The 19,493-nt window shown below is 41.1% G+C and overlaps 1 protein-coding gene across 3 annotated transcripts in view; it reads left to right on the plus strand.

The window, feature by feature from the left end:
• Window positions 1-19,493, plus strand: part of CSTPP1 (centriolar satellite-associated tubulin polyglutamylase complex regulator 1) — an 85,149-nt gene that overhangs the window by 23,978 nt on the left and 41,678 nt on the right. For 2 of the 3 annotated variants that reach the window (XM_062635896.1, XM_062635894.1), the window contains exon 3: window positions 3,922-4,052. In XM_062635896.1, the coding sequence (XP_062491880.1) occupies window positions 3,922-4,052 (131 nt within the window). Of the gene's footprint in view, window positions 1-3,921; window positions 4,053-5,509; window positions 5,688-19,493 lie in introns of those variants that run through there. The other variant, XM_062635895.1, reaches the window with a different exon arrangement.

Genomic DNA, 19,493 nt, shown 5'->3' on the forward strand with positions numbered 1-19,493 from the left:
GGTTTCAATTGGGATGTTACCATAGCATCCTGGGACTTGTACAGTCTATTTAGAAGTCCAAAGGTTTGAAAAGAGTCCTTGAAAGTTTCTGAACTCTGGCAGGCTGCCGAAATGTAATTACACAAAAGACAAAGCCTTACTGAAAGCAGCTCTGTTTGGGGAAGCAGCACCTGAGTGCTGGAGTTCCCAGCACAGCCGTTTCTGAGAGCTGGGGCTGTTCTAGCACAGTCTCCTCCCAAGCCTTTTTTAGTTCCTCTCACGTGCACGTGCCATCCCACAAGCATGGACTGGGTGTGCTGCAAGAGGCAGCTTTCTCAGCAGTGGCATTGAAAGAGTTCTATGCTTTGGCTGCTCTGGGGCATGGAAAGGAAAGGAGTGAAAAAGTAAGCATCTTGAAGTCCTTACTGCAAAAGCTGCTTTGGATCTTCCCAGCGAGTGAGAACCTTGGTTTACTTTGCTTATCTTTTTCCAGAATATTCTCATGAGTGAAAGGGAGAAGTTCTTTTGTTAGCGGAATATCCAGTTGCATAACAGTCCTTGTGTGAAATAACTAATGAACATTCAGTTCAGTTTCTAGTCTCAGTTTCAGCAAGACAAATAAAATCATGTCCTTAGTAACTTTTGTTAATGCTCTCATTTGCCTGCTCTATTCACTGGTAATGTAGAGGGCCAGGGCAATGCAATAGGAGGTTTGGAGGCTTACAGAGCTGTTGAAAGCTTTCTTGAAGGAATCTCTTGCAGATGGCTGCTCAAAATGCCAAAAAAGGGGGAAAGGAGAAGTTAACCAGAGAAGTGAAAGCTTATATTCCCTTCTTCTGGGTTCACAAACCCCTTTTTAAATGACTGAGGACAAGCTGATACCTTGTTGGGATACCCTGGTTCATTCAGAAGTGCTGATAAGCTCTGGCCACCAGTGAGAGGGGGGCAGACAGAAGGAAGACTGAGAAATCCTAAGGGGAGAATCTCAGCAGCTGTTGAACTTGCTGGGAATGTTGAGCGCTAAGTGTGTTGCTTTGCTGTTGATATCTTGTTTACTTTAGCCATTCCTCTGAGTCTGCAGCCTGTTTCCTTTTTGTGTTCAAGAGAAACTGGAAAAGACATCTGTTGGCACATATCTAAAAATCATACGTCAAATGTTGGTCATAATCCCTACATGCTGTTGGAATACCTGCAACAGCTTTGGGTTGTCACTGCTTCTGTAACTTCCAGAAGGGTTTACCTGCGATCCGTTACCACTGGCCACATTAATGGTAGCTTTACCTCCAGAAAGTTGTTAAGGAAAATGTGGCCAAGTTATTTTTGTGCCATTATCATCTACCCATGATAAAAGGAATTTCAAAATGCACAGTTTGTTCAAAGTGTATACTGTTCCTATCTCTTGCAGCAATCTTGACCCTGCCTGGAAATAGACCTGTTGATTTGTCCTTGGTCCTCTTGCTGGATAGCTCCAACAAAGGCTGGCTCCTTTAAGCTGAACTTTTCCAGCTTATAAGAAGACATTTGTAAAGTAGGGTCTCTGAAATGCAGCATCGCAACTGGGATAAAATTCTGCCTCCCCTGCTTGCAGACTTGAGCTTTTGGGAGAAAAAATCTTTCCATTGTATAGTTAAACAAGATCTTATTGCGAGAAATGAGGAATGAAAGCAATATAGTACCTCTTTTACTCAACTAGCTGGCGGCACTTGGCTGTCAGCACATCCAGGTGTGCTGATGTTCCAACGTATCCACCCACTCTTTTGACTGAGTAAGCAACAACAAATGATATCATACCCTTCTGCCTGCTAGCTTTAGAGCCATCCCATGCAGAAAATGCAAGTGACTGGAGTTTTCACTTATTAGAACTAAGGAGTAATATAGTAGAGCTGTCTGCTGTGAATTAATAGTATGTTAGCTTCATGTCTGGACCTTTCCATTACAGTTGTGCCAGGATCTGCTTCCAGAAGCTGCATGTGCTGAAGTTCTGAGCAACATAATTTGGTGCATTTAATTGTATGATTGTGCCTTCATCTCCTTTCTCTTTCTGAACATCTCCCTTACGTATCTCATCTTTCTAAAAGCTGCCTTCTCCTATTACAGCACGTTTCTTCTTTTTTCATACATATCCCTCTTTTCTCCATCAGCCTGTCAAATCATCAGCCAAACAATGCAAATTGGAAATGAAAAGTCTTACAGGCTGTTTGGTTGGGATGAGAAGATATGAAATCCCATTTCCAGCTTTGTCACAGGCATCTTGTGGGACTTCATTCAAGTTACTTTCCCTTATTCTGAATGCAGTCACTCTAAGGCAGCGAGCTACAGCACATTGTAATGAATGCTCTTTACTTACACGATAGTCAAGGGAGCCCTTTCCTGTAATCCTGGCATATTTTGATCAGGCATATGATTTATTTATTTAGTCTCTTGAGACAATGGTTGAGTTTTCCTCTGGTTTATGTAGAACTGGTGCCCGAATAAGGTTTCATAAATACAAAATAATATATTTGACCATGATATGTACAGAAAGAGTATTTCTAATTCCAGAATTCACGAGTCATGAGTATTTCTTAATCATAAGGTGATTTTACTTATTTGAGTTGCATTTCCTCCTGGGTAGGAGGGCTAAAAGCAGTGTTCTGCACCTCACGTGACAAAAAAACTCTGTTTACTCTTATGTCTTTGAGAACCAGGACACTAAAACCCAGGAATTGTGATTCTTTTCACTGAAATTGAATTGGCTTCTCTCCACAGCCCCCTCCCAGTTCTTACAGGACTTTTTCATTTCACTCAACTCTCTCTGGTATAATTCTTTTTCCCATGTAAGACCCTCTCCTATACGATGAAGGATCAAGTGATTTATGCTATTTATATTTAAAGAGATGATTTAAAATTGCAGACTGAGAGGGTTCACAGTGACCACTGGATTTTGTCTGTTGTGGAGATGCTGCCTATGGAGAGGTTCTGCTGTGATGAAAGTGAACTTCCATCTTTTCATTAATTCTCTCCTGTGCGGGGGAGTTAAGCTGCTGTCCCAAGTGAATGTTTTTAATGATCTCTCTGGAGTGTTTGAAGGCTTAGTCCCACTTGCATGATGCAGACTGAAATGCACAAAATCTATCTTTGAGGCAGCCCTGTCATTATACCTTTTGGTAGATAATGTTTGTATTTGCATTCCTATTGTTCTTGCATGTTGAGCTTTACCGTGCCCAAAGGAGAGCTGCTCACACTTCAGAGAAACCTTAGAAAAGGTTGTTTTCTATATGCTTGCTATATAAAGTTACCATAAAGTGCTTACAACTCAAATAGGAGAGATTTGTACTGGAATGCAAGAATGTGAATATCAAATTGACAATCCGTCATAATGACCAACTACTCTCTTCAAAATACACAAGTGCAAGGTGTTGTTTAGTGCAGTGTCCATCTGCTCTTCGTGGCAGCCGCAGCAGATTTTAACGACGCATGTACATGCAATACATGCAAGTTTCAGTGACCTCGAAATTAAATCTTAAGGCTTGTAAAGAGGATTTTTTAAATTTATTTCTTTCTTTATTTTCAGTGGCTTCACAGAAAACTGTGGTGAGAATAGCAGCGAAGTACCAATGGTATTAAAAGAAAGGGCATCTTCTGGTCAGATAAACAAAAGTTACTCTTGGCCAGCTGTTTTCCAATGGATTGGTTTCAAATCAGTGGCTCTTGGACACCCCTTGCTGGGATCCTTTAGAATGAATTTTACTTTCCCAAGCCTCTAATTCCTATAATTAAATTTCAGTGTGTGGTTTTTGCAGATGGTTTTCTCTCTAGAGAACAGATGGGTCTAAGCTTTGGAGATTGGGTTTCACAAAATGTAACTGCCAGTGGTTTTGTTGCCACTGCTCTAGCTGGCCCCAGAACATTGACATTGGTTCAGCTTTCTAACGTTCTTTTGTTTTGACTTTATCTCCACAGCTTTAACAGCGTGCGTCAAGGAACACACATCTTGTTCCGTGAGTTCAGCTTTGTTCAAGCAACTCCTCATAACAGGGCATCTTTCCTTCGGACCTTCTGGAGATGTTTCCGAACAGTGGGGAAGAATGGAGGCAAGTATGCTAGCATCTGCTGCTGTCCTGTTCCCTTGACATTAAAATCATCAGTGAGGCTATTGATGCAGTACAAATACTGACACTTCACAATGTGTTCTAATGTTGTTGATAGGGAGACACCAGCACAGTTGCCTGTGGAATAGTTAATAAATGCTCACATTACGTGAAGTAGTGTAGAAGCACCTTGCTGGCAGTGCTGCTTCCATTACAGAACTGCAACACTCTGTCAGAGGGAGGATGTTGTGGGCCTGTGTGTGAGGATGTATAGACAAAAATAAAGTGCTGGAGATTGGTGGATGGGAGCAGGGCAGCAGACTCAGAGGTGGTCAGAATACAGGGTATGGCACATGAGGGCAGTAGGTGCTGAGATTATTGGGCAGTTGGGGTACCAAGAGCTTTGACTGAGAGCCCTGCAGGAGGTAGGGTCGTGTCGGGCTCTAGGATGGTGAATTGCTGCTCAGTAGTGCTTACCTTGATCGAGGACTTTTCAGTCTCTCATACTCTTGTGCATCACTTGTGTTTCTTGGGTTTTATTCCTGTTTCTTCCCACCTACCCCCACCCCCTTATTACTATATTTTACTGTATTTCAATTATTAAACTGTTCTTATCTCATCCCATGGGTTTTACCTTTTTCTGATTCTCCTTCTTATCCCACCAGGGATGAGTAAAGGGGGAGTGAATGAGTGGTTTCTGCTGGGGTTAAACCACAACACCTACCCACAAGGAAAAAGTTCCAATGCCAAAATAGCTATTCAGCACTGTGCTGTCTTGTCTAACTATTCTTATACTGCACTCGGTATATTAGGTATTACAGAACTGGCCAGAGTTCAAAATAAACTCATGTAACTACATGCAACTAAAATTACGGGGTTTTAAGTTTTTAATTTAGTATTTTAAGCAAATATACTGAATGTTGCTGTACAAATGTGAATTTTGGTGGTTTGTTTTTCTATAAGCCTCGCTTGTTTCAGGCTATTCAGCCTCACTTCTTGTTTTAGGGAGGACTAGGACCATTTAAGTGTAGATAAAACCTCGTCTCCTGGTTCAGCTTTGCAGCGCTGTTCATGACAAACAGAGTTTGCAAGACTCTGAATAGCTATTGACTTTTTGACATATGCCATTAGGCCCTTGGAAAGAAGACAATTGTAGTTGAACATGACAAAATCTGTAGTTAGCTACTGAAGTGACTGACTATGCTTCTGTATGGTACTAAGCTGACCAGTATGTAGTGAGGACATACCTGAGGTGAGGTCAGGTCGTGGTCAGGAAAGATAAATTGTAGACTCCTAGAACATTCCTGTAGGAGAATGAGATGATAATAAAGAAGTCATCCACCAGAACTGCAGGTGTCAGTGGTAAAGCTTGTTGACAAATTGAGAAGAAGCTGTCTGATGGAAAGTACCCGCTGCTGTACTTTCAATGCAGGTTTTCATCAGGCTTCATCTATCTGGCATCTGATCTTAGCCAAATGGTGGGCACCTGGATTTGCTGGAAAGAACTGAAAAGTTTTAGCTACACAGTATCTCACTCTCTTTTAGCAGTTTTATGTGAATATGGAAGAGGTTGTGCAAGAAAATGTAAACAGCAAAGTACTTTGAAGGGGAAGAGAGAGCACAGGAGTAAAAGCTCAGGTGGATGTTACTATGCTGTGGTTGTGGCCTTACAAGAGTTCAACGTGTATTTTTCTGACTTTAAAGTCCAGTGGCTGTGCTTTTTAGTTTGAGCAAATATGGCATGTTTACCTGTATATTTATACATTTATATACGTTTTCTGTTTACATTAACTAGAGACAGAAATGCATCACTTCAGAGAACTTCCCATCTTTATTTTCATCTGCTCAGTCCAATTTCTCTGATTCTCTAGCAGTAGAGACTAGAACCTTCATTTTATTCATTTTGGGTTTATTTGCTGTGGGATTTTTTTCTGCTATGCTCGTGTGTAGGGGAACTCAGAACGCTCATGGTCTGCTAAGAACTGAACTCATTTACTAAGAAACTGAACCTGTGCAACGTGGTGGGTGAATTATGGTTACTACCACACTCAGGCATAGACTAGACATGGATTTCTTTCCTTGAAATACATTGCTTTAGAATGAATGTGTGAGGAATCATGTTATACAGCAAATAGCAGCATCCAGAAGTGAAATCATTGATGATCTGAACTATAGAATGAATTTCTTAACAACAGGAAAAAGTCAGACTAACTGGTGCCCAAAGTAAGTAAAGACTTTCACTGTGGAGCTTTCTTTAGAAGCGTGGCTGGTGGTACATATTCCTGCTGGATTATTCTAGAAGTTAGTTTTCAGTTGTTTCTTGGAACACAAGACCATACATATGTATCAAATCAAAAACTGTTATACAAGCTTGCATGGAGCCATGAGTCTATAGGTAGTTTGTTGCTACAGTGTCTCATTTTATGATGACACAATTTTGACAATCTATACATTGTATAATGTGCCGGAGTGTATTGGGTTTGTGTGGAAAGGTTTTGGTAATGAGGGAGTTACGGGGTGGCTTGTGTGAGAAGCTGCTATAAGCTTCCTCCGTGTCTGATAGAGCCAGTGACAGGCAGCTCCAAGGCAGTCCTGCTTCTGGCAACGGAGCAGAGATACCTCTGCAGCCTGAGGTGCAGCCCATGGTGAGGCAGGCTGTGCTCTGCAGCCCATGGAGGTCCATGGTGAGCAGATAGCCACCCACAGAGGACCCCACACCAGAGCAGCGGGATGCCTGAAAGAGGCTGTGACCCCCTGGGCAGCCCACACTGGAGCAGGCTCCTGGGAGGACCTGTGGCCCTGTGGAGAAAGGAGCCTGCACTAGAGCAGGTTTGCTGCAGGACTTGTGACCCCCGTGGGGGACCCACGCTGGAGCCGTTCATGAAGAACTGCAGCCCATGGGAAGGACTCATGTTGAACAAGTTCATGGAGGATTGTCTCCTCCGTGAGCAGGGTTATGCTGGAGCAGGGGAAGAGTGTGAGGAGTCCTCCATGTGAGGTAGAAGAAGCAGCAGAGCCAGCATGTAATGAACTGACCACAACCCCAATTGCCCATGACAGTAATTGCTGAGTGATCTTTCCCTGTTCTCTAATCAAACCACAAGCCTTCCATTGTATTTTCTCTTTCCTGTCCAGCTGAGGAGGGAAGTGGTAGGTAGAGCAGCTTTGGTGGGTACCTGGCATCCAGCCAGGGCCAGCCCACTACAAGGAGGTAAGTGAGTTATGGAGTCCTGGTAAGAAGTTCTGTTTATGGTTATCTTCTACTATGCAACAGAGCATGGGACAAACAACCTGCTGGTTCTGAAATTAGCAGTATAGTTCGGATTACCATTGGTATATGGCTTTTGAGACCTAAACTAGGATCTTTCTGTACTTGGTGCCCTGTGTCAGGTGTATGGAGAGTTATTCATTGAATGTCCATTTTATTTCAATGCAATTTCTATGTGCAGAAAAGAATGAAAATACGCTCTTTGCCCTCTTTAGCAAGATTCTGCTCCTTCCCAGTTTTCCCTCCTGTTTCTGGGCAGGGATTCCTCTCTGCTTCAGTATTCTCATGGATTTATGTCTGTGAAGAACTGTGAAGGCATATTTGTCTTCCCTCGTCTAAAGCATTACATTCACTAACTTCCATGTTTCTCAGAACGTTCTTGTTTTTATTTATTCCTTTGCCAGCAAAATGTTTACTGCCATTTTCCCCTCTCATTTACTTATGTTTCATTCCAGATTTGAACCTCAGTTTTAGGAGTGAGTGGTGGGTTTTTTCCTATCTGTGGAGGATGTGTTCCTGATAAACTGCATAAATGGCAGCTCTGTGCAGATATAGGTCAGCAGAATAAATGAGATCTTGCATCAAAGCTTGCACTCTGGCTGAAGGGAAGCAAGGGAGAATAAAATTAGAGATGTAAGACGATGCAATATCCAAGCTTACACAAACTCATAGCCCCCCTGACAAACCAAACCCCCAATTTCCACTTCTGAGTGTTTCATTGGAGTCTTAGAAGAGTAGATGATGTCTCACCAGTGAGTGAACTGATGGCTTCATTTGGCTGCTAGTTATTCCTCCTTGATGCAGGGAAATTCGCTGCTTTGTCTGTCAGTGCTGGAGTAACCATGCCTTGACTTGGAACATACACCTTGATCACCCAAGCAGAGGCATCGAGCCAGGAGTGAGCCAATAAGAGAGAAATCTATTTGAACAGAAGCAATACTTAGATGTGACAATCCTTGTATGTGCAGAGCCTCTCCCAATCTAGCATTACTGTTTCTCCTGGGAAACTACTGTAGCTGCTACTTTTCTTCTTAATTCCTTATTCTTTTGAATTACTGGGAAGTAGTTCTCCACAGAGAGTTCTTCACAGCTTTTATGTTCAATTTTCCTGTGTTAGCCTGATACTTAATGGGTTCTAGTCACAGTGTCCTTTGTAACTACTTTTATTTGAAGGCTAGATTGATTTCTCCTTTTGTCTCCAAATAGCAAGGAAAAACAACTAGCTGCACTAAATGTGATAGTAACATAACACATTTCAAAAAGTAAAGAGAAAGTTTGTTGGTTTTCTCTCTTAAGAGGAGGATTTCTCTTTGGTGATGTGCTGGATGTTGTTTTTACAGGATTTTCCACTTGTTTTAGAAGATTAGCAAGATCCTTCCTTGTTTTCAAGTATGTGTAAGCATATCTGGGATTCCACGCATTGAGAGCACAATTAGGTTTATTTTAGAATGTGATTCAGTGTCTGGGGTGCACTTCACCAAATTTCTCCTCTCCTGTAAACATTTACCAATGGCACACAACACCCATAGAGGTGGTTAGAGGACAGCTTAGCTTTTCTGTTGAGAAGCACAGAGCATAATGGTCGGTTAGCAACAGATTTCTCCCAGAGGAAGGCAAAATGACCAGAAGTCTTGTTTTCCCTCTGCTTCTGCTTAAATTGACCTCTTGGAATGTAGCTGACCTGCTCTTTTGAATTGTCTGTTCCTCAGGACTCTTTAATTAAAACTGTGCTTTCTCAGTTTAAACAGCCCCTGTAGAGTTCGGCTGTGAAGCTTCATAAGGTCAACATATGCCTCTCCCAACCCCCATGGCTTTCATGTCTTGTTGCTTCTCTGTTTTTAATTAAAAAGATTTTTTCCTTAAATGCTTTCCAGCCAATTAGAGAAATTTTGCACTGAGAAACTCGTTCCAGGCCTGATGCATTGAGAAGTGAACAGAAAGCTCAGTCAGGACCATTGGCACTTTTTTCTAGAGCCCAAGCTTTCTTTAGTGCTTTTTAACAGCTTCCACCCTTTCACCGCCCCCCCCCCCCCATTGCTTCGAGCAAAAATAGCTGCTGTTTGATACTATTGATACAGCCCTGGAATGGTTCAACACCAGATACAGGATCTTTTGCTTCCACTCGGGGATGACTGTTACTTTATTTAGATGCACACAGCACTGAAGTGTAGAACTGCTGGAGAAAGCATGCTGGATTATATGGGCCGAGGATTCTTTTTTCAGACTCTTCCCTCTGCTTCAGACAAAAAGTACTGAGCAAATACTGCTCATATTGAAATAAAATCTTCCTCATAAACATATCTTGTTTTACACATTCATCACGTGGGATAATGGCTGCCTCTTTGCTTCTGCACACATGAATTAGGGAATTGGAAGCCTGACTACCTTTGGAGCTTGTGGAAGAGAAGCTTGCCGCAACCAAGCATGCAGTCTTTTGTCACAGAAGTGGTATGTCTCTCCGAGTAGTTCTTGAGTTCACTAGGAAGGGTAGAGTCCTTACAAAAAGATGAAAGAAATGTCCTGTCCACATGATTCATCTAACATGGAGATTGAGAAGAGCAAGAAGGACCACTGTTCTCCCAGCTTTTTTTTTGGAAGATGCTGTTTTAATGCATGTTAAAATTACTTGAGGTTCCAACCCCCCTTCCCTCACTAGTGTAATTCTAATATTTCCACATGTAACTCTATATATTAAATTCCTCACTATTTTTTTTTACTCCCTCCCTTGTAAGCTGTTACACTATCTCCATTCGTAGCTTAGGCAATCTGTTTAGTGAGATGCATAGAACAGTACAGTGATGATTGCCACAAATGTCAGAATCTTCTGCTCTTTCCTTTTTGTTACAGAAACCAAATAAGATTTTTATACCATATTATTGTAAGAAAGTTGTCATGAATCAGTAAGGTCTCCTAGTATATCCTAAAGATAATTAAGCTGTGTTTTTTTTAATACAGTGTTCTCTGGTAGCTCACTCTGCAGGGAAATAGCCTTGGCTGAAATGATTGAGCTCCACTCCTTACTCACTTCACAGTTCCTTTGCCCTAAAACTATAGCTGTTGCTATTTATGATTTATCAACATAACTCTGCCTGGAACCACTGATGACTGCAATGTCAGGACAAAGGATTTCTGAAGATGAGGAGAAATAAGTGGAGGATTTTGGAGATGGTGAGGTCTATCTGCAGGCATTGTAAGTTAAAACATCTGCGTTACATGGATCTAAAATGCATTGCAGTAACCATTTGTAGAAGTAGCAGCACATGGGGCAGTGTTCAGCTAGCCTCTCCCTAAATTCAGTCCGTACTATTTTGTCAATGCAGTTTGAGAAATTAAATGCAGTACACAGGAAGTCCTCCTTATCTAACCTGGTTTTATTTGGTCGAGTCTTCCCCCCCCCCCCATTACCATTCATTTTCAGTTATATTTCTGAACATGCACCAGCTCATCTTAATTTCCAAATGTTTTTTCATATTCTAGATGTGTATCTCCCTAAATGTCCTTTTTTGGAAAACCAATAAGCTTTTCTGTTTGTTTTCTAATGTTTTCTGGCTATATTGTGTGTTTTGAGAGTTCTTCACTGGTTGTGTCATTGGCAAGTTAAATTACGTGTTCTTTTTTTCTCAGTTGAATGAAACATATAAATGAGCTTATGTACAGTGATCACTATTGCATTCTGCTAAGCAATTATCCAAAATTCAACTGGTAATTATTATTACCATTTGCTTTGCAGTCTTTTGGCCAGTTTCCCATCCCTATGACAGCATTCTTATGCAAACCAACTGAAATGGATTTTTTCAATTAAAACTGGTTTAGGTTCCAGTATGGCCCTGAAGAGTTCGTATTCCAAATTGTGGGGAAGTTCCCTGGAATAAAATTAGTTCTAAGCTGTGTGATCTGGGCTGGGACTCTGAATGCTCTATGTTTCTTATATTAAATGAAGTTAGCCTATTTCTTCTTTCACTTATGGCAAGTCTTGAGAGATGGTCTGCACACTATGTATGCATAGGTGATCATCCAGTAGAAGATCTATAAAGCATTAGCTTTATTAACTAAGTTGGTTTATGACCTTTCTGGTCTACTGTTCAGCACCAGAGATGTTGAAAGGAGGGTAGAGAAAGGAGGTTAAAAATCATAAGATTAAATCTTGTTTTCTTTTGATTCCTTATACTGTGAAGCTCGCATCTGCTTTCAGACCTCTGTTGCTCTTAAACCTGCCCTGAGATGTGGAAGTGCCTGAACTGAGGAAAGAATTATCTTCATCCCTTTTCAGTGAACCGTAAACCTTATTTCTCCTCATGCTGTTGGCTTGAAGTGTTTGTGTTGTAAAATGCAGCATTTATTTAGACAATCTAAGCTCAGTGTTGGCTTAGATTTCCACATGATACAATTCAGCACTCTCTCAAGATACTAGCTCGGGACCTGGAAGTTGCAGAGTTCTGTTTCTTTGACAGCAGCCTGAGATGAGTTGATCTATCTCAGCAGATCAGCCGACATATGGGGGGCGTTGTTACAGTGCATCCATGTAGCTCATTGCTGCAAAATAAACTCTGGCATCTCTGTGTTGAGCTACTGTGAGCAGTGTAGATGCAATCTAAGGAGGAGCACTATGAATAGATAATGTGCGTTCCAGGTCAGTGTGAATAGAAGAGTAAGGACTCTCCTTTACACACATGCAATTAACTCTTCAAAGTAACCTAGGTGATAAGTATTATCTACCTTTTAAAATGGCTATCTTTTTAAAGTGCCATTGTCCAGCTGCACAGATAAATCTCTGAACCAGTTTTCTTTATGTCTTTATTGTCCCAGCTGCTTCTTACAGCTTTCCTCTCTGGTGGTCTTGTTATGTATAGTTTCCATCACTGCAAATTCAGTCGCAAGTTTCCTAAGTTAACCTGATTGATTTATATAGTGTGCTTCTAACTCTAGAGGCTGTGTCTCTGTCTATGGAGTTAAGCAGGCCTGACCTATATCTAGAAGTTTTTTGCCTGTTTGTTAATTGTGAATTTGAACAGCCACACCATCTCACTTCCCCTTCATTTATTAGTTATACTTAAAACCAATTTTAAATTCAGTTATTCCAGTAAAATAAGCTTGGGAATGCCATTTATTTATTTGGAGGAACTGATTTTTTCCCTGTGGTGTTAAGAGGGCTGACATGAGCTGAATTTCTATTCTGTAGCTATGTTACCAAGCTCTTCCAGCAAACCCTTAGGCAAGTTGCTTACAAACTCCTTGTCTCTCAGGAAGTCCCTGCTCTCTAGCTGGTACCATTCAGTATGTCCATGTTTGAATAAAGGTGTGATGTTGAATTAGTTTAGTTAAACAGTACAGCTGTGCTTAGGTGTAGAAGTTTGTTCATCACTTTAAAGTCGCCTTGCCTCAATAAATGTCTGTAAGTCTGGTTTAAATCAGTATGATCAAGAATAAATGTGTTGTGTATGGTTAAAAGGATTGTTGGTTTATGCTCTGTTACGCACCTTTTGAGAATCCTAGATGAGTATCAGTAGAAGCGATCTGCATGCATGATTAGTACTTTGATATACTACTACTATTTTGTGGAATGGGGATAAGGTAGTACTTTACCTGTAATCTGCAAATGAGTTACAAAATGTAGTCAGTAATATTTATAAGTTATGCTTGATCCATTTTGAATTTGTTGCAGGAACATGATGTGATAATGTGCAGTCTGATGCCTTCCTTCATAAGATGATCTGAGAGTGATTTGCCTTCCATGCTCTTAGTAAGCATGAATCTCATAATCTCCATTGGCACAATGGACCTTTCTCGAGCTTGGAGAAGGAGATACTTGAATATCAATGAGGTCTTCTTGACCCGTTTTTCTCCGTAGAGCTATATCCCATGGCATTCTTCCAGGCAGATCTCTGAAGACAGTGAAGCCTGCTCTCCTTAAATCCAGGGCTCTGGTCCTGTTTTTTGCCAGGTAAATAAAGTCCTTAAAGCTTCTTGCAATGATTTTTCAGTTATAAAGACAAAGACTTCAGAAATGCTTCAGGCGCAGGAAAAGCTTCCATGGAAGTTCGCACCTTCCTAGACTACAATGTCAATTAGCCAAGAACCACAAATCTGTAGGAAAAAAGCTTTGCTAGTTCTAGTGCTCACAGGGGTACTTGTCAAATCTTGTCTTCTCTGAGCTTTTCCTGCATTAAAGTCTAGTCACAGAAGTGGTCAGAATTTATATTGGCTGTTTTAATAAGCTGGTATAGATTACCCTGTACAACTTTGTATTATTTGTAACCTGGTGTTAGAATAAACAATAGTATCAAGGGGTACTCTAGAGAGTACATGGAGTACATAATAAACCTAAAGCAAATCAAACATTTGGAAAGAAACAAAGCTTTTTATTTCCTTTCTCATGCCCACTTTCCATGCTGCTAATAGATAGTTCTTCATTTCTGCCAGCAGTGGCAAAAGGATTGCTGTGCTGTGCAAAGTTAAGATGCAAAGCAGATACTAGTCAACCTGATTAGGGTACTAAACAGTTAACACTGCAGCTTTTTCATGAAAGAACTTTATGTTTTCTGTCTACTCTGATTGGAAACTTCTTTTCTCAAACCCTTGAAATGACTGAGCAATTGTAATTGTCCTAAAGGCACTGAGAAGTGTTTCATGTCTGCTTTCTGTGATGGACAGAACCTCAAATGTGATGTCTTCATTTCAGAATGATGATTAATCATGATGCTTTTCTGCTTTCTGAGGATCTTCTAGGTATTTTACAGATGCTAAGGAATGAAGCTTCCCAAAAAACCTTGACAATACCAGTTTCACTTTACAGTTCTAGAAAGTGAAATGGGGAAATTCATGGTTAGCTGAAGCTTACATTGTCAGAAGTAAAATCAGGATGTCTGGCCTTTTGATATTATGAATTCAATTTTATATGCTTAATTTGTATTTTTCTTACAGATAGAGGCTTCTTTTAGCACAAAACAAGTAGGAAAACACATATGTTAATCTAAAGCAATATTGTTTAGATAAATTGTTAGAATCTGATATCTTTCTGTCTTTTTAAAAGTTTTGACAGTAATCATTGCCTTAGAATAGTAGATCACTGCCTGACCTACATGGGATGATGTAGGATGTATTTTTAGTTGTTTTCAAGTTCAACATTATAATCCCCTTTGCTACTTGCTTTTCTAGACAAAGCCTTATAGCAAGGTAACAGATTAGTTCACTTATGTCATCGGGTTCATCATCTCCATTGAAGAACATGCTCAGTATCACTTTCACACCAATCCTTCCCTCTTCAGGAGGGGAAAGTAATTTCATGTGTGTGCATTGGTAATGTATATCCTCTTTCAAAGTACCTTGGCTCATAAGCATTCTGGTATTTAGCTGGTAACTGTATCACTTAGAAAGCCAGTCTCTGTGTACAGAAGTTGCTAGCTTCTAAAGTAAAATTGGCATGTGATTTTCCCTTTTGAAGGAGCTCAAAATAGCAACTACTTTATATGCTGGAGTATCTTCTTCATTCATCTTCCCTCATCGTAAAGTCAGAATATTTCCCTTTTATATAGAGGTTGCAGTCTTTTGTTCTTTTTCCATAGCTTCAAAGTACTAACTAGTAGAGTCTTGTTCAAGCATGTTGTTCTTCAAGGGACCACCTTATAAAATAGCATACTGTTCTTTCCCCTTAGGTCCAGCCTGCTAGGCGAGTTGTAAAAGATTTCCTAAACACATCTGTTCCATGAAGGGCCATCTTCTGAGTCCTTTTATTTCAGTGGTGAAACACAGCAGCCTAGAACCTGATCTGGTTATGTTACACCTTGCTGTTTATTTGGAAATACAGCCTTAAAAGCTGAGCTTTGGATCTCAAACCTAGCAAAGGGCAATCTTGGCCTTTGTTCCAAAGAGGCTGCTATGGCAAAGTTGAGTATGTGCAATGGTGAAGCTAAAGCTATAGATAAAGAATAGTAGCTGGAGCTTGTCCTCTGTGGCACCTCATGTATGTCATGTCTTGTCCTATGACTATACAAGTTTGATGCCCAGACTAGAAATCTAATTTTCATAGGCATCTTTGATAGCCAACATAGAGTGACTGATGATAGAGCAGTTTTGAACAGTAACACGGGGTCCTGTCCTCCTTCTGTAGAAAAAGATTCATTCTCTTTCTCTCTATGCATTGTATTAGGAGTTTAGGTAGAACAGCCTTTTCACTGAGGACCTAAGTTTGGTGCCTGAAGTTAGGCAGCATAAAAATTACCCTTCCACTGTGCATTTCAAACGTGTGCTGTTTTACAGAATAATACATTAAATCCTTAGCAGAATGTGTCTTTCTAATGATGCTGTGTTATTGCATTTTAGTTTGACACTCAGTATTCTGTAATTTTCATGAATAAACCTTTTAGGAAAGTTTCTGATTCCATGACTCTTTTCTTTCCTTATAAATCTTCTACAACTTTTGTGTCTGAAGTATCCCCTAAGCAAAGCCGGGCAAAATGAATGCTGTATTAAATCTTATTAAACGAGAGGAGTTAAACAAATCAATAGTCACTGAAATCAATTTTCTAATCTCCTGAAGTACTTCCTTTGAATCCTAGCTAAGACATATTGCAGAACTAATATTGAAAGACAAAAAAAAACAACCCTAGTTAAATGTTATTTATCTGTTTCTCAGAAAGCAAGCACTGCCAGCTGTAGCAGGCGGACACCAACTGCCCACCAAAGCTGCTCTATTGCTCTCCCTCTTCACCTGGACGGGGGAGAGAAAATACAATGAAAGGCTCATGTGTTGAGATAAGGACTGGGGGAGACCATTCAGCAGTTACTGTCGTGGGCAAACCAGACTTCCTTGATAAGGAAGAAGTTCTTTACTGTAAGGGTGGTGAGGCCCTGGCACAGGTTGCCCAAAAAAGTGGCAAATGCCCCATCCCTGGCGGTGTTCAAGGCCAGGTTGGGCAGAGCCTTGGGTGACATGGTTTAGTGTGAGGTGTCCCTGCCCATGACAGGGGAGTTGGAACTGAATGATCTTAAGGTCCTTTCCAACCCGAACTGTTCTATGATTCTATGATTTTGTGACTTGACTTGGGGAAAATTAATTTCATTTATAGCCAATCAAATTAGAATAGGGTAATGAGAAATAAACCCAAATCTGAAATCACCTCCTCCTCCCTTCTTCCAGGTCTCAACCTCACTCCCCATTTCTCTACCTCCTGACTAGCACAGGGGGACAGGGAATGGGGACTGTGGTCAGTTCACCACACATTGTCTCTGCTGCTCCTTCCTCCTGAGGGGGGGACTCCTCACACTCTTCACCTTCTCCAGCATGGTCTCCCTCCCATGGGAGACAGTCCTCCATGGACTCCTCTAGCGTGGATAATTCCCATGGGCTGCGGTTCTTCATGAACTACTCCACTGTGGGCTCCTCCCTGCTTGGGTCCACAGGTCCTGCCAGGAGCCTGCTCCAGTGCAGGGGTCATAGCCTCCTTTGGCATCCCCCTGCTCCATTGTGGGGTCCTCCATGGGCTGCAGGTGGCATCTGCTCCACTATTAGCTGCCGTGGACCACCTGGAGCACCTCCTTCCTCTTCTCCTTCACTGGCCTTGGCACCTGCAGAGCTGTTAGTTTCACACATTCTCACTCCTTTGTTCCAGCTGCTGTTGACCAGGTTTTTTCCCTTTTCTTAAATACATTATCCTAGAGGTGCTACCACTGTTGCTGATGGGTTCATGGGCTTGGCCTTGGCCAGCAGCAGGTCTGTCTTGGAGCTGACTGCTATTTGCTCTCTCACACACGGGGGGAAATCATCTAACAGCTTCTCACATAAAACCCCCCACACTGTAACCCTCCTCCTACCAAAACCTTGCCATGCAAATGCATTGCACAGGTGCAGCAATCAAGCATTTTCCCTTTCTGAGGGAAGCAGGTTTTTAAAGAAGTAATACAGCAACAGAGAACTTTGTTCATTGTTTCTTTTGGCTTTCTCTGTTACAAGAATGTATCTGCAACATCTGTCTGTGCACCCTTACATGTACACACAGCCTCGAGCTTTGTTTTATAAGGTGGTCTGCTGATTTAAAATAAGATTAGTTTTTGTGTACTCAAAATACTATGTCTGATAATAGGCATGCTCTAGGTTTGTGTAAAGTGAATCTGTAGGCAAATAGCTGATGCTGAGTAGGGTTTTGGCATTTTATTGTTGATGCCATGTAGAAGATGTAAGCATTTTCTTCCCTTCTCTGCTCTCCTTGTTGTAGTTTGCTGCAGCACATGTGGGACAAGCAAAGAAATTCAAAGTGGCAACTCCTGAATCCTAATCCTGTTAATCCGTGTCTTGGGCAAATCACTTAATCTCAATGTACCTTCATTTCTCTATTTATAACCTGGAGTTCCACCTGTTGGATTAAATTAAGCAGTCATTCTACATACAAATTTTGGCTGGATAGGTAAAACTGAGAGTATTTACACATCTGTATAGATCAAATTTGATGGAATCAAGGCCTTAAGGAACTCTCACATTTTTGTTAGTGGTAAGCAGTTAATTTTAGACAGATGCATGTAAACCTCCTTGCAGCTTCTTTCCATTAAAATAACTTAACTCTTTTTTAAATACACAAAAAAGAGCAAGTAAACCGGTATAAGTACTTGAAATTTAAAACCTTTAATATCAAAACCCTTTAATGTCAGTCTTCCTTTTCTTCGCCATCCCCCTCTCCTCCTCATTTCCAAATTCAGACTCAGAAGATTTTTCCTATGGGAATTTGTCTGCCTTTTAACAGTTCTTCAGATGGTATTAAAATCAGTTCTAGAAGAAGGAAGGAAGGAACAACTGTGTGATAGGTAGAACTGGATTTCAGGAGCTATATCTATTCATGTGAAAACTAACCAGACCTGCGGGGAGGAAATATAAAAGTGGTGGCTCAGTTTGTTGTGGTTTGGTTGTGGAAGATTATCACACACGTGTGGGAGATTGTACACAGCCATCTTGAACTGTCTCAGACCCAGCATAGTTTCAGCAGGGGGTAAGGTGGACCATTGATTTTAGCCAGATAGTTAAAGTCTGTTGCTTTGCCTTAACACTTTGCTTCCTCTCTTTGTATTTGAGCATTTGCAAACATGTAATAAATCAGGTGTTGTTCAAATGGATCTCATATTTAACTAGTGGATATTTGGATGATTCTGTTTCTGATTGGTACAAATTGAACATATTAAAAATGTAAAAACCTAGTTTATGAGTGTGGCATTGTACAAGCAAATTAATTCTAATTGCTTTTTCTTTTCTGAGCATTTCTTCTGTAACATGGATATAGGGAGAGAAACATTTTTCTTTTTCCTTATGACCACTCTGCAGGGCACAGACCACAGTACTCAATTGCTAAGGAATGGCTCTAAGGTATTTTGAGAAGAGGCGTAGGTAAGCATCAAGTTAATCTGGTATTTCAAGCAGCCTCAAAACACTGGATATTTGCTTGCTACTAAGTTAACTCCTAGAAAAATGTTTATTTGACTCGTAAGACAATATGCAGGCAATGTAGCAAAAGGAATTTACATGACTCGTAAAGTTACACAACAGTAATCGATTTGGAACCAGAATGTAGTAGTAGTTGACTGTAGAGAAGCCTGAATCATCAGGAAGTTAACTGTGTCATCAAATGTATTCCTTACAACCAAATCTATGTGGAACATAGAATCATAGAATAGTTTGGGTTGGAAAGGACCTTAAGATCATCCAGTTCCAAACCTCCTGCTATGGGCAGGGACACCTCACGCTAAACCATGTCACCCAAGGCTCTGTCCAACCTGGCCTTGAACACCACCAGAGGTGGAGCATTCACAACTTCCCTGGGCAACCCATTCCAGTGCCTCACCATCCTCACAGTAAAGAACTTCTTCCTTATATCCAACCTAAACTTCCCCTGTTTAAGTTTTAACCCATTACCCCTTGTTCTATCACTACAGTCCCTAATGAAGAGTCCCTCCCCAGCATCCCTATAGGCCCCCTTCAGATACTGGAAGGCTGCTATGAGGTCTCCACGCAGCCTTCTCTTCTCCAGGCTGAACAGCCCCAACTTTCTCAGCCTATCTTCATGTGGGAGGTGCTCCAGTCCCCTGATCATCCTTGTGGCCCTTCTCTGGACTTGTTCCAACAGTTCCATGTCCTTTATGTTGAGGACACCAGAACTGTGCACAATACTCCAAGTGTGGTTATAGCCAGAAGTTAT

This window comes from Pezoporus occidentalis, unplaced genomic scaffold (assembly GCF_034315485.1).
Source record: "Pezoporus occidentalis ecotype Australia unplaced genomic scaffold, CSIRO_AGI_Poc_V1 ctg46, whole genome shotgun sequence".
Taxonomy (NCBI): Eukaryota; Metazoa; Chordata; class Aves; order Psittaciformes; family Psittacidae; genus Pezoporus; species Pezoporus occidentalis.